This window comes from Cajanus cajan, chromosome 11 (genome assembly GCF_000230855.2).
Source record: "Cajanus cajan strain Asha chromosome 11, NIPB_CcT2T_4, whole genome shotgun sequence".
Classification (NCBI taxonomy): Eukaryota; Viridiplantae; Streptophyta; class Magnoliopsida; order Fabales; family Fabaceae; genus Cajanus; species Cajanus cajan.
Genome location: NC_138527.1, coordinates 41,610,916 through 41,625,931, shown reverse-complemented (window position 1 = coordinate 41,625,931; position 15,016 = coordinate 41,610,916). Strand labels below are relative to the sequence as shown.

The following is a 15,016-nucleotide window of genomic DNA, read 5'->3' as shown; positions in this document are numbered from 1 at the left end:
ACCATTGTAATAAAAATATAAATAAATAAATGACAAAAGTTTGATATGAATATAAAAGTTGATATATATTTTTTAATAAGAATTAAATGAGTATACATCGTTGTGAGTGTGAAAACTTATATATTCCAATTAATTAAAAATATAAACTAGTCAAAATTAACAAATTTATCATACATAACAACTTAAGATTGAAAAATAGTGAAAGTATTTTATATTGTGTGTATATATATACTATTTTCTCTTTTAATAAAGTGTAAAATAAATTATTTTAATTTTGTTATCATCTTATTTTTGTACAAATTCTTTTTATTTCTAAAATTTACATAAAATATGTAATAAATCTACTATAACCGACCTCACACAAACTTGTGATTTGTTATACCAGGTTTATCTATAATGGTCAAGACCCAGGCTATCTTTTCGACATCCCCACAAGTGATCTCAATGTTTAACTCTCACTAAAAATAAAGCAAGGATGACATCGTCTACCATGTTCAAGGGTTCGAAACATTCTTAAAAAACCACCTCCCAAATATCCAAATTGAATAAAATCACGTTGGCTATAGGTAAAAATCTGTGCTGCCAAAATCTAGAGGTTGAACACACACTTTGAACGTTCTCGTCTTGGGTTCAACTCATCCTTTGAAAGTATTTGGTGAAGGTAATGTTTTACTTTAAAAATATTTTTCTCGATAATAAAAATAACAAATATTAGATGAAAAAAAAATTAATATAACATTCTTGAGAAAATAACTCAGTACTTTTACTGTATTTAAAATTAACACAATTATTTTATTATTGTTAAACAATATTTAACAAAATTATCTACACTCACCAAAACATCTTAATTTTAATTTTAAGATAAGTGAAAGAAGATTTCAAGTTGTAAGGTGATGGGTGAGTTGCCACACTTGGTATCTTTGGTAGGTACAACCTTTATTAACGACATCTTAGCAAATAAAAGAGGAGGTCATCATTCATACACTTTAAACCTCGAGCAATCATAGATGTACATGGGTCAAAATTATATTAAAAAAATTGACCAAGTCAAACTCTTATTGGGTACATGGTCGATAAAGATGGATAAAATTGATTTTGCCGTGATTTAGAACATTAAACATAATTGATTTCACAAGTTCGTAACACTTGGCATACAGTTATTGGTGCTGCTAATCATATTTCATACTAAATTGAAATTCTGTTCTACAGAGCCTTGGAGTATTCGAGAAAATTAACTTGCATTCATTTAAAAGGAACTCAGATTTGTAACTTCCAACAGCGGTTTGCGTAATTACTACTTAAAGCACAGCACTCAGAATTGGATGTTGCACTTATAAGAACTAATTTACATGGAAAACAATTATCACACCTTTATATGCCACAAAATTCGGAGTGGCAACAAGTTGCATAATATAACTTTCCAACATATCATTGTGTTTATAAGATCGAGTTTAAATTACATGTGAGGAAGAGCTGAAAGGGTTCACCGCATCCCTGCCTTCTGTACAATAATAACTTCCATGGCGATGATTTGTGCCGTATGGATTACTATATTCAGTATTTCACCGACATTGTAAACCGCCCCTTGTGCTTCAAGATCGAAACCCTTTCGACAAAACCATTCCATGTAATGCATTCTCGAACAATTTCATCTTAATCCCAAACAATACAAAACTTCAGTAAGGTAAAGGGGGTTATCTTATCATTTTTCAGCCCGGGATGCGCCTGTTTGTATCTTCGTAGTGCCCCAAAATTCCATCAACTCAAATCATATATACCAACCCTTCGGTATAGCTATCCCAAGGCAATCCTTCGGATGTCTCATGCAAACGTATTTCAGCACAAAACACAGGCACAAACCCAGTTGCTGATTGCAAAGACTATAACCCATCAAAGCCATATTAAACTCCTAAATTCCTCAACCGTTATAGTGGATTTTCTGATTTTGGGAGTTCTGAGCCTGAGGCTGCTGTTGGGAAGCCTGCATGTTAATTGGCTGCGTGTTGTAGTGAGCAAAAGGTTGGGAGTATAGAGAATTCATCTGCCAAGAACCCAGAAGAAAAGCATGTGTTGAGTAAATCAAACAGGAATGAAATACAAATATATCATTAAATCTCGTGGTAAAACAATCACGGCCTTTGTAATGAGATATGTTAATTGTACAACAATTTGTAAAATTGAGATGTAATAAATGATGTAAGGAAAAGAGATATAAATACTAAAAAAAATGTTGTACAAATTGTTGTAAATTAAGTGTATCAATTCTCTTAATATTTTCATTATAATAAAAAGGCTGGAACTACAAGAAACCTGGGACTGAAGAGGGTTGGCATTCGCCACACTGAAATGGCTCTGCGTCGCATCATCTTGCAAGGGATCACTGAATCCCACCTGGGTGAAAAGGCCTTGTGATCCATGGCCCATGTAGTCCTTCCAATTAAAAGAAAGAAAAAATCAGAACATGAATGAAAAAACGACCCAAATCAAAGGGGGAAAATGCTCATTACTAGCAACTTTAACAACCTGAGACATAAAGTCATTTCCAGAACCAAAACGAGAATATCCGGCTTGAGAATTCTGGTTAAGGAAATTCCCTGGGAATCCACCTTGTGCTCCTTGTGTAGCATAATCAACAGCATATCCACTTTGAGAAGCCTTGAGGTGGTCAAAGTGTCAGTAGGGAAAAAAACAAATAGACATGAATATCTAAGTTATATGATTAATCAACAAGAACAAAGCCCTGTACCCTGTTTTGCAAATTGATAAGATTAATTTCAATCAAACAAATATAATATAATTATATAATATTAACAGTAGTCCACAAACCTGTGTAGAAAAATCATTGACATTATAAGGAACATGAGATCCCTGGCTTTTGAAGTCATCACCCAAGAAGTCCTGATGGTAATTTTGAAACAAAATGCACAAAAATGAGCCAATTTTACATTTGAAACATCAAGTTTTGACCAAGTCACAATAAGTACCTGGGACATTCCAGGCATAGAAAATTGATCACGAAATGACTGGCCAGCCCCTTGAACTGGCATCTAATATCCACAAGAAAAATATAGTCATCACCAAGACAAAATAAAACAAGGACATGAAAGATTGAACATATGAAACTGGCACAATGAGAGTACGTACATTGTTGGCAAACCCAGGTTGAGATAATGGACCACCAACAGATGGCTGGCTGTTGGGATTCTCTAGAGCAGAGAAATTAAATGTAGATCCAATATTTCCAATAGGCTGTTGGGTGCCTTGTTGGTGTGGAAGATGATTGCCAATTGGAGCACCAGAATTGCCTCTCCCAGCACCAAAACCTCGACTTCCTGGGGATGGAACATGAGGAACTGCCCCAACAGGTCCATGAACAGCCCCACGAGATGGAATGGCATATGGTTGCGACTGGGGACCACCATGAAAAGGAGACAAAGGAACCCTTGGAACAGGATATCCAGCAGGATGCACTCCAGGCTTATGAGTTCCATTTGGTGGTCCAGGAGGTATATAAGATCCTATAGTTGACAGAAAAAGATGTCATACAATCTAAGTGATAAAAATATCAAAAGCCAGAAGGTATACGAAAATATAAAGAACTTGAAACAAACCACTAGACCTTTGAAATTTTCAACATCACAGGTATTTGACAGGGACATAAAACACACCAAGACCAAAAGCATAACCTAAAAGCGTATTCAGGAGAAACAAAAAAAAAAAGACCCTATCTGATTATAAATACATACCCCTTCCTCGACTGCTCCTCCGATCTGAACTTGTGCCAGCTCCAGATCCAACAGAACCAAAATTATCATTAGCCGCAATTCCAGGTCCACCCCCATAAAATAGCCTTCGTTCACTGTAAATCTGCATCAAAATAAGGCCAACCATGACATAGATATGCAATCTTCTCAACAAACAAATGACTCGTGAAAAAAGCACACCACTGAATGCATTAACAGCGCTCTGCCATAAGCACATAAATCAACATTATCCAATTCTTTAACACCACCTACCTTCTTGGGTTTCTGAAACTGAACCATACTTTGCTTTAAGTTATTTAAAGGCCCTTCAACTAAGCACTCGTGTTCCTGTATAGAAAATGGGGAAGAAAAGTGCAGCTTATTTAGAAAACTTAAAAACCCTACAGAAAAAGGAAATCAGTATCAAATCACTCATATTACATGGGACCATGGGAGGACAGATAATAATGTCATAAAAGGAAAGAAAAAAAATCATAATTCTACAATTAGCAATGGCTTGTCAAATTAAATTCCAGGTCTTAGGCAAGTACATTTAAGATATTAACACCACCAGCAGTAAAATCTTCAAAAAACAAAGACTACCTTGTAGTGAGTCAATAAACTATTCCATAGAGGCTGCTTGCTCAAAACTTTAGGGTTTCCCAAAATAACAATACCATATCTTGCTCTTGTCAAAGCAACATTGAGCCTCCTAGGATCATTCAGGAATCCAATGCCCTACAAATGGGGTATAGAAGTCAAGTAAATCATTGATCTCTCAAATTCTTAATAATGGCAAAAATGTAGATATTTGAAGCATACAAACATTTAAGAAGCCATAAACAACCTAAGAATCAGTTGACCAACCTGATGTTCATTACTTCTAACACAAGACAGAATGATGTAGTCTTTCTCCCTTCCTTGGAAGGAATCAACACTAGCAACCTGAAGAGAAGAAAAAAATATGTAGCAACTGCGACAAGGACAAAGATTGCATATAGAAATCAAGAAATCTGTCTCATACCTCAATCTCCTTGTAAAGCTGCTGCCTGAGAGCACCATTTCTTGACATATAGTTCACAATATAAGCTCTCTGTCCCTCATAAGGTGTTATCACACCAATCTGTTAAACATTTTAAAAGCATATTAATATTAATATGACCATTAACAGTGTTAGTGTAAACCCATGTTTAATCAACAGTTCAATTGATTACCTGACTTGGAACCACACCACTCTTTAAGAAAGTAGTAACAATCTTTTCGACATTTGCCGCTTCAGTCCTATTTAAATAAGATGTTCCACTAGCACTTATCTCCTCTTGTCCCATCTAGAAAACAGTTAGGTAAACAATTAAGTGAAAGTTGAGGTAAAAAGAACAAGGGACAAAAAATAGGATAAGGGGCCAAAATAAAAAGAACCAAAAAACTTGATACATTGTCAGTAGATGTTGAAAGAAATATTTCTGCGACAGAAGAAAACATTCACAAACATTATACATGTGCTAACAGTACCTGAACATAGAAAAACATGGGACGGTTCGGCACTGGCCATGGAAAATCAATTCCTGAAGATTGTCTCTCATTAACAGTGACTCCATTTTGAAGGGTGCCTTCATAAAAGCTGTTAGAGGGAAATTCTGAAAGACATGGATGCATACGGTACTGAACCTGATGTTTGGATAAAAACAAAACAAAAAAAAACTAAGAATTAGCAAAAGTAAGCCAAACAAAACAGACTCAGCATGGGATATTCCAAGCCACGATAAAATTAATGAAGAAGCCTAAGGTAGGGATATCACAACACAATCATTCATTCCCATACGAAACCTATAGAATCATTTACCTGCAACCTAATTGGTTTCACACCGAGTAGAACAAGGCGTTCAAAAAGTGACTGCGCTAACCCAGCACGAGCTGCTTTCTTGCACATAATAACAGGACCAAGTTGACAATGATCACCAACAAGAACAACCTAAACAGAAACAACTTGTTAAAATCATCAACAATCAAGGAGCATACAACTGCATGAGAATTTGACAAATACCTGCTTTGCTCCAAGAACCAAAGGTATGAGGCACTCAGGTTCAGTTGCTTGAGTAGACTCATCAATGAGTACCTGAGGAAAAAATATAACATTAATGAACAGTGTAAAAAGTGGTCAAGAATATGGCAATTAAACATTGCAAGTATATATATATATATATATATATATATATATATACACATATGTCAACCTGACGGAACCTAAAATTTGCAAGCCGAGGATCTCCAGCACCAACACAGGTACAGCAGATAACATCAGCACTCTGAGAAATCTCCCTCTCAGTTGCTCGCTTAAGTGCTTTGTATTTTTTCTCATCACTGCTGGAAAGTTCACCTGAAATATGATAAAACGTATCATTTTTAACTCATATATACTAGCATCGCCCAATAGTTAAAACATAGCATAATCTGCATCATACAATAGAACGTCGAGAGAGAATTTTTTTTACAAGTTGATAACAAAAATAAAACTCGATCATTATTCATTTACCTAGCTGTAAAAGTACAATTTCTATATATTTTGACAACAGATAAAGTAACAATTGTAAATAAATTTATGGCAGCTCTCTGTCCTAGATAAACATACAGAGATGTAGTACTATGCAAAAACTAGATAAGAGACAACACCAAATTCATAATCCCATGCTTAAACAGGCTTGTGAATTCCTTGGATAAAAAGAGATGAACAAAATTTAACTAAACTGATTACGGATATAACATGGAATGCATGCAAATCAACCATGCGAAGTCTGTCAAGCAAATAATATTTCTAAATTTGAGTAGCTTGAGAAAAAAAGGCATCCAGACCTTGCTCATCCTTCAGCTGTTGTAACTTATGAAGTTCACTCTTGTCAGATGTGTCAAGATGTCGAACCTGCAAGAGACACCATTTACAATCATACACATCATGCAAGATGACAAGTATACTGCAAATGGAAATGGCCATGATATGAAAAGAATATTAGTAGAATGAAATGCAACTCTAACCTGATAGTGGAGAGTTAAATGCTCAACGGGAGAACTCACAGCTTCCCTTGACTTCGCACAAAGCCTCACAACCTTGAATGAAAGATTTGTATTACACAGGTTTTCTTTTTTAATATATAACCAACTCCGGAACAAAATAAACAGTGATTATACCTTTAATCCAGTAGCACTTATCTTTTCAGCCAACTGGTCCACAGCTACATTACTGGGTGCACAAACCAAAACCTGAAAATAAGTTGACAGGATGAGGAATAAGTGAATAAACAGAAGAACAAGATAAAGACAGATGATATCCAGAAAAAATTTAAGAACATACCTGTCCTTGACCTTGTTTGGCCATATGATATACAAGTGCTGCAGAAGTTACAGTCTTACCAGTTCCAGGTGGTCCTTGAATCAAACTAATAGGCCTCTGAAGAACACTCTTGACAGCAAAAACCTACATACGTAGGTGATCAGTGATCAGTGAACAGAGGATCTTTTGTACAATGTTAGATCTCTCATACAGAATGATACAGCAAGGTATAAGGCATTTCTCCAGTTTTACTCAGGTTTTTTGATCCTTCAAAATATGAAGTTATGCAAAACAATATTATTCCCTAAAACAAAAGTAACAAATTCCCCCATTCGAGGGCTTGTTTAGATGTTGAAGCCACATCAGATAATGGAGGGGAAGGGAAGCTTGGGAGATTAAGGGAAGAGATGTTTTCACCTTGTTTTAAAGGAGGTAAGGGAAAAATAAAATATTTACACTTAACCATCCAAAATTTTCTAATTAGAGAGGTTTTGAAGAGACCAAGTAACTATTATGCCCTAAATAATATTTATGTTTTACATAAGTATCATTGTCATAATACATCTTTCACAAAACATTGTTAAAATATAATTAATAAAAAAGTTTATCAGTAAGAAATTTATCATACAATTTTATTTTTCTATTATTTAAGGCAATGTTTCATTGTTGAATTCAAAATCCAAGTACGGGCAAAAGATAATATCATTATTTAAACTACCCTGTTCACAAAAATGTCCCCTCACAACTCCTAAAGCATAGCAGATAATCTGCCTACTTCCATCGACTACAGCAGGAAAACACAGCTCAATATCAAACATATTAGTAAGAAAATCATAATACATGAGTAAAATATATCTGAAAAAACAATGACATACTTGAGATGCATTCAGCTCTGGAAGTCCAGGTGCACCAAAGCGACGAGGCAGGGCATTACGCACCATCTGAACCTCCACTTCATGACCCAACAAGTGATGATAAATATACCTGCATATTAATCAGATGTTGTCAAAACTTCACATAAACAAAATGTAGCACATTTACAACAATATCAAAATCTTCTTAGTTGAAACAAACATAATCCAGGCACAAAACTACAATACTATTTCCATTATAGAGATGTGCCCTTACAATATGCTGCAGTATAATTTCAACCTCAATTGGCTCCAAAATCACCCAAAAAAACATGCAACACTCGCTCACATTTCACAAAAGACAAATATACTACTTATAGCCTCTTAACCCACCCACTCCTAAACACACTCTGAATAATAGCAACTAATAGAACTACTGTCATGTCCCTTGTCATGTATGATAAAAAGAAATACAATCCTGAGCATGAAAATCTTCAATATCTGTGAAAAACATTGGAAAAAATATATATAAAGAAAAAGGTAAGAAGGAAGTTCAAAGCATCCAACTAATACCATCAAAACTAATCTAGGGCCTACATACCCACTGACACTTGTCTCATCCACAGCAAATGTTTTCATAGCCCCTTGCATCCTATCGAAGCTTGTACTTTTCCAGACAAAATCAACACTGAAACCATGGTTAACATCAACTGGAACCCCCTGCAACCAACAAGGGCAATAAGCACAAGGTACAGATAGAGTATGAAGGCACAATACAAGCATCACAAACTAATGCTAAATTCACCTGACTGGCACGTAGCTCCAGTGCAACCTCCTCTTGTGCAGTTAGCTTAATCTGAAAATAGAATATAAAGTATCTTACACAGCATATTATGGAAAGTGGTAACAGAATATATTCATAAAATTAATAAAATCATACATATCATTCCATATAAGTAGCATGGCATACATTAAATGATTAACAAATTAAACAAGTGAACAATTAAACAAAATAACATACAGCAGCAAACAGTGCATCCTTTACTTCTAAAAAGGAGATAATGGGCATTGGGCAGAGGTTGAAACTTGAAAGATGATTGGATCTAAGTATGAGATAGAAGAGGATATTGGAGAGACAAATTAAATGCAAGTTTCATTGTTTGAAAATAAGTATCTTCATTATATTTATTGGCACATTTATTCTATCAGAAATTTTTTTACTTAAAGTAGAATAACAAAATTATAAAAAGCGATAGCATAGAAACAAAAAAGTGAAGATTAAAACAATCAGCGGCTTGTTTTCTTAATGCTAGAGAATAGAGAAAAATAAGATCCACACATACCACATGACCCACTGACTGCCATGCAGGATGAGCAGCATCACCAGAATAACGCAATCGTAATTCATCACCAGGTACAAGCCGCAACTCATTATCTTCCTGCAATATGTGACAACATTGTTTATCATTCAATAGAAAAATAATAAATAATAAATAAAACACCGAATGCAAAGTAACTATGAAGAACATAAGCAAAAGATATAGTACCTTTGGGAATACAAAGTATGCAACACGCTTCTTATTAAGACCAATATCCCATCGAATAGTGACATTGTCCTTGCTTTGTGATTCTTTCATCATCTACATCAACATAGCAAGTTACAGAACATTACAAATGACGGGAGCAAAAGATAAACAAATCAGATTTTTCTGGTTGGAGAAGATCCATAAGAACATACAGGAAAAAATAAATAAAAGTAGCTATAATATGATAGAATGTTTTAAAATGGAGTAAAGAAGAAATATTACCTTATCATAATCAGCTTCAAGCTTAATAAGAGGTGCAAATACATTTTGATACTGAGACAAACAAAAAAATGTAATAAATAAGACCCAATTATAAACCATAAAATTGTGAAATCCTCCCCATATTACAAATTACAAATCCAAAATATTAACAAGCCATCCTGAATGCACACCTGGTATGCATCTTCATACTTCAAAGCCACAGACTGAGGTTCATCATCTACACCAGGCTTCTCAAGGTCCTCAAAAGAAGCATCTGGATTTGTCTTCCACAATTCTTCCACCTTGTTTATTTGCTGTGCACTTATTTGACGAGCCCTTAACTGCTCCTGTTCAGATGGGATCTGCAGCAAACAAACAAGATGTATCAAAGATGGATGGACAAAACATATAACATTAAATTAACACAAAGGAGCATAGTAGTAACCTTGACAAGCCACTGCAGGAAACACCTATCATCAATCAAGGGGCACCACTGACTAAGGTCCCAATTCATGTCCTTCAAGGCATTAACACTCAAGCAAGGTTCACGACAAAGAAGGACAACAACACTTTCTGTCTTTGCAGAAATAAATCCTAGGAGAAACACATTACGACATCCACAATTGTAGCATTCAAGAATTGTTTCTCCCAGCGGACTATCTTTGTGTAGGCAGACTTCTTTGTGCTTAGCTCGAACCTACATTAAAAAATAAAAATAAAAAATAAAAAACATAAGCAACATTTATATTCTAGTCATTACACGCAACAAAAGAAAATTATCAATCAAATAAATACATTTGTTTGAAAGCAAAAATGATCATGTTTGAATCCATAATTCATAAACATATCAGACCCTAAAAGTAAAGTGATTTATTGTCAATCAGTATCCATAGGCTTTTGAATATCAAACTTAAGAAAATCAGGCAGGATGATAGATAAAATAGAATATGAGAGAAAAATAGAAACTCCAAAAGAGATAGTACATACACAGCTACAGATTTTTACTTTCATGTTTTTTCTGGCTTTCCACAGTGGGGCACCAATCACCCCCCACCCCTTTTTCTGTATACTCAACTCATAAGCATACTTTTAGCTGTTAAGACAGACTAAAATAAGCTTAAAAGCATTTAAAAAGATAAGTAAGAGCATATTTTTTCCCTCATTCATTAAAACAAATTAAAGAAACATGATAGTTAAGTGGCATACTACAAGCAAATGCATAGATTAATTTCCTTTTTTTTCATTTACACAGTTGTTTCCTTTGATTTTTGCAAAATAAAAATTTCTACAAAAGTAACGAACTTGAATAATGATTCAAGACCGAAGTTATTGAAATCACACACTAATGCAACAAATACAACTGCCAGGCAATACTAATTACAGAGAGAATAGCATAATGACATTGAACCCTAAACCCTAAAACACAAAAAAGTGCATCTGAATAACAAAAAACAACTCAGCCAATTTGGAAAATACCTATTTCACAGGTTATTTGATGTTGAATTGCAACAGATCCAGTTGGGATCTGGCTGATCCAAATGAAAAATACCTCAATTTTTGGGATTTTGCTAGGCATGGTATACTAAAGGTCAAGACAGAAAATCTACTACAAATATCGATCTTTGTGGGTGAAAACTGAACCTAGAAAATGCTAAAATACCAACTGTCCAACTACATCTATTGAATCTTTGATCTGTTATTTATTTATGACTTCCTATTAATTTTGAATTCAACAATGATAAATTCAGAATTACATGCATTATTAACAATGTTACATAAAGTCATAGTAGTCAATCCCGGATAGCGGAGCAGAGCGGTCGACCCTAAAACTGGGATAGCGGGATGACGCGGAGCGGGATAACCGCTATTTTAATATTAATTTATATATATTAAATAATTAATAATATATATATATATATAAAAGCTAAAAAAACAAAAAATAACTTTAAATTCATGTATTAAACATTTTTAATAATTAAAAGTTCATAGTGAAGTAAACAAAATAAAAAAATTAAGAAAACAAAATATTTAAAGTCTTATATTAAATTTTTTATTACTTAAAATATTATCTGAATTAATAATAAAGAGAAGTTACTTTCTAAAAAAAATAGTGAAGTAAAAGGTCCTTAATCAAATCAAAAGATAAGATAAAATAAAACTTGGCCCATTTGGCCCATTTGGCCTAACCCTAATTATTTTTCCACCTTCCTTCTAATTGTGAGACTCAAGCAGCCGTCACGTGTTGCCACTCCTATTAGAAGAAGACAAGACTGTAGATGCTGGAGAAGACAGAGCCACCATCGGAGAAGACAGCGCGGCTGTCGGAGAAGACAGAGCCGCTTTCGGAGAAGACAGCGCCGCTGTCGGAGAAGACAGAGCCGCTGTCGGAGAAGACAGCGCCGCTGTCGGAGAAGATAGATCGACGAAGATCCGCCGGAAAAAGAAGAAAAGTTCCGTCGCCCACCCGCGATCGCGCCGCCACGCTCCGCCGCTTTCGCGGCCGCTCCGACCGCTCCTTCAAAACGCTCCGCAACAAACTTTTTGAAGCGGCACGGAGCCGCTCCGCTCCGACGCGCCGCGATTGCGGCCGCGACAACCGCTATTGACTACTATGCATAAAGTATTATCTCTTATTTTACATATTGTAAAACTAATTTATCATTTATTATATATATTATGATAATTCATGACCAGATAAAAAAATCCTTCAAATTCTGGACATGATATATCTCAACATGACAACTATGCTCAGGAGAACAGTCTAGCAGAATAGAAAAAGGCACAAAAGTGAATATAATAATAAAAACAGATAAACTGCATATAAAATAATGAGCACTAACCTCTAGCTGCAAAGCAATGACCATGTCAAGAATTTAACACAATTCATGAAGTTGGGAAAAACTTCAAGTTGTTTTTCAATTTGTGCTAATCGAACCTATTAAGTTGATTCATTCATCTAAATTGATTATAATCAAACACCAATCACTCAATTTGATAACCCCCCTCCCAAAAAAAAAGGAAGTAAATAAATCATCTGTAGTGTTTGATCAAAATTTGATATGCACCTCTCAAATAACCATAGTTTTCAAATTAACTATCCAATATCTGGACAGAATAGATCCATGCATCAATTATTGCCTTAGATGCCAAAAACAAGCAAGCACCACCCATTTAAACTTGGGGAGCGGGTACATCTTTCCATGCTCATAGCTCATATTGTGAACCCAATAGGTAAGAAAAGAGCTCTCAACTCAAGCCTCATACATGGTACGTTACCAACGCCACACAGGCCGAATTTCTCCATTTTCAGCAACTTCATTTTTTTCATCAGCCTTGATTAGGATATGAAATAAAACAAAAGATTGAGCCCTACTTCCACAAACATGCACGCCAACCGTTCCACAGTTCTAATATGGTCACCAAACATCAAGGATTCCTTCTAAGAAATCTAATTTGGAATAGTGCATGAATATCCACAACTACAACCCTTCCCGTAATTTGAATGCAACCATAAAAAGAACCACATATCTATGACTTATAAATTCTCAAAATTTCAAATATGCCCTTAAGCCAGGTGATTCATAAAAAGAACAACACCTCATCCAATTTCACTTCAACACACCCTTACTCCTCAATTTCACCAAGCCCACCACTAACCCAAACACAAGGAACAACAAGAAAATCCCGAAAAACGAAAGAACAAAAACGAAACGGCAAATGCAGTGACGAATACTAACCAGGTGATTCACGATATGCGATCCCGAAGTGTTCCCCCGAGAATTACAGAACCACTTACGACACGAAGGCACATTGCACCTCACAACGCACGCGGGATTCGAAACCCCGCAATAGCGGCACGCGTGTTCGGTGAAATCCCCTTTACCATACTCGTAGTTATCATCATCCCCAGTGTCCTCAAAATTCAACCCGCTCATCCCAGCCGCGAGTGCATCCACCATCTGGCTGTTCGCGCCGCTGCTCCCGGACCGCCCCCCCTTGGTGGCGCTGCCGGGCGCCGCCGAGACGGGCGAGGCGTCGGACTGGTGATCGGAGCCGGGGCCCCCGCCGCGCTCCGGCGGGTCCGCCAGCGAATCGGACGGCGTGGGCCAGGCCGCCGGCGACCTAATCGGGTCGCGGTACTCCGGGTAGTCGAAATCCTCTCCCTGCGTGTTGAATTCGAGGAAGGTGTAGGCGTCGTTGCCTGTGTCGGGTTGCGAAGCGGTGTCGAATAGATTGGTCTGTTGCGAGTCCATGGCTGGGTAGGGTTTTTTGGGGTTGGATCTTTGGAGTGTCTGAGTAAGGGTTTTAAGCGAGGGCGTTGGGATGTGGAAGGTGAAGGTGGAAGGGATTGTGAATTTGGGTGTTTAGGGTTAGGGTTGGGTGTGGAGAAAGAAGAGAAAAATAGATGTTAGGGGCAGAGAGAAGAGAAAGAGAGTGAAAGATTGAGAAAGTAGAGAGCCAAGGGTAAATTACCGTATACTCTACACACGTATTCATTCCTGTTCCTATTCCTATTCCAATGTCATACGAATTCACTTCTCGCGTGACTTTTCCACTGTCCTTTCACTTCCCACGTGCTATGCACCATTAATTTATCTATAACAATATATCAAAATAATATAATTTAACCCTTCAAAAATATATATTTATAAACATCATCATGTATTTAAATGTTAATGTTAAATATACTGTATCGATATAACTTAAAGTTAATATAAATTAAATAAAAATATATTTTTAGCTAGTAATCATTATTCTTTCTTATTTTTTTTATTCAATGCACTTCCACAGTGACACATTTAATGTGGTAAGACTTATGAAAACTTTGAATTAAAATTATGTGATATAATTTTTCGTACAATAGTTTGATTAAACAAAAATTTTAAGCCATTTATTTAAACATGTCTTAAATTACTTATTATGATATATGTTAATTAATACACTCCTAAAGTCGCCATCACTAATCGATTTGCCCTTTCAATTAATATTTAATTAATATATCGAAATCAATTATAGCAAAAGTGTTTATTATATACCATATGTCTATTAAAATTTAAAATTTAATCTTAAGAATGGGATAATTTATGAATATTTGCACTCACATAAATGCAAATTCGTGTTTTTTTTTTGTTATTCTAAACTTTATATCAAATCAATTTTTCCATTTTTATTAAAAAAAATTACTGATGAAATTTTCTTTTATCTTTTTTCTTTAATATAAATTAATATTTTGAATTAATGTTAATAATAAAAATATAAAAATAATAAAATATTCATAAATCACAAGATAATATTCCATCAAGTGAAATA

At 35.3% G+C, this 15,016-nt stretch overlaps 1 protein-coding gene across 1 annotated transcript; it reads right to left on the bottom strand.

Moving 5' to 3' along the window:
* Nucleotides 1–1,219: 1,219 nt before the first annotated feature.
* LBA1 (RNA helicase) lies at nucleotides 1,220–14,177 on the bottom strand. Its single transcript, XM_020360734.3, has 29 exons — nucleotides 13,444–14,177; nucleotides 10,152–10,403; nucleotides 9,898–10,068; nucleotides 9,728–9,778; nucleotides 9,467–9,559; nucleotides 9,263–9,358; nucleotides 8,725–8,775; nucleotides 8,521–8,639; nucleotides 7,944–8,052; nucleotides 7,090–7,212; nucleotides 6,927–6,998; nucleotides 6,774–6,845; nucleotides 6,594–6,660; nucleotides 5,978–6,120; nucleotides 5,788–5,859; nucleotides 5,587–5,715; nucleotides 5,256–5,411; nucleotides 4,958–5,071; nucleotides 4,768–4,866; nucleotides 4,611–4,688; nucleotides 4,347–4,481; nucleotides 4,017–4,091; nucleotides 3,747–3,867; nucleotides 3,145–3,518; nucleotides 2,985–3,047; nucleotides 2,827–2,898; nucleotides 2,524–2,655; nucleotides 2,311–2,430; nucleotides 1,220–2,041 (listed from the first exon to the last, which is right to left on the bottom strand). The coding sequence occupies exons 1-29, from the start codon at nucleotides 13,957–13,959 to the stop codon at nucleotides 1,919–1,921; spliced, it is 3,798 nt and encodes a 1,265-aa protein (XP_020216323.2). The 5' UTR covers nucleotides 13,960–14,177; the 3' UTR covers nucleotides 1,220–1,918.
* Nucleotides 14,178–15,016: the final 839 nt, after the last annotated feature.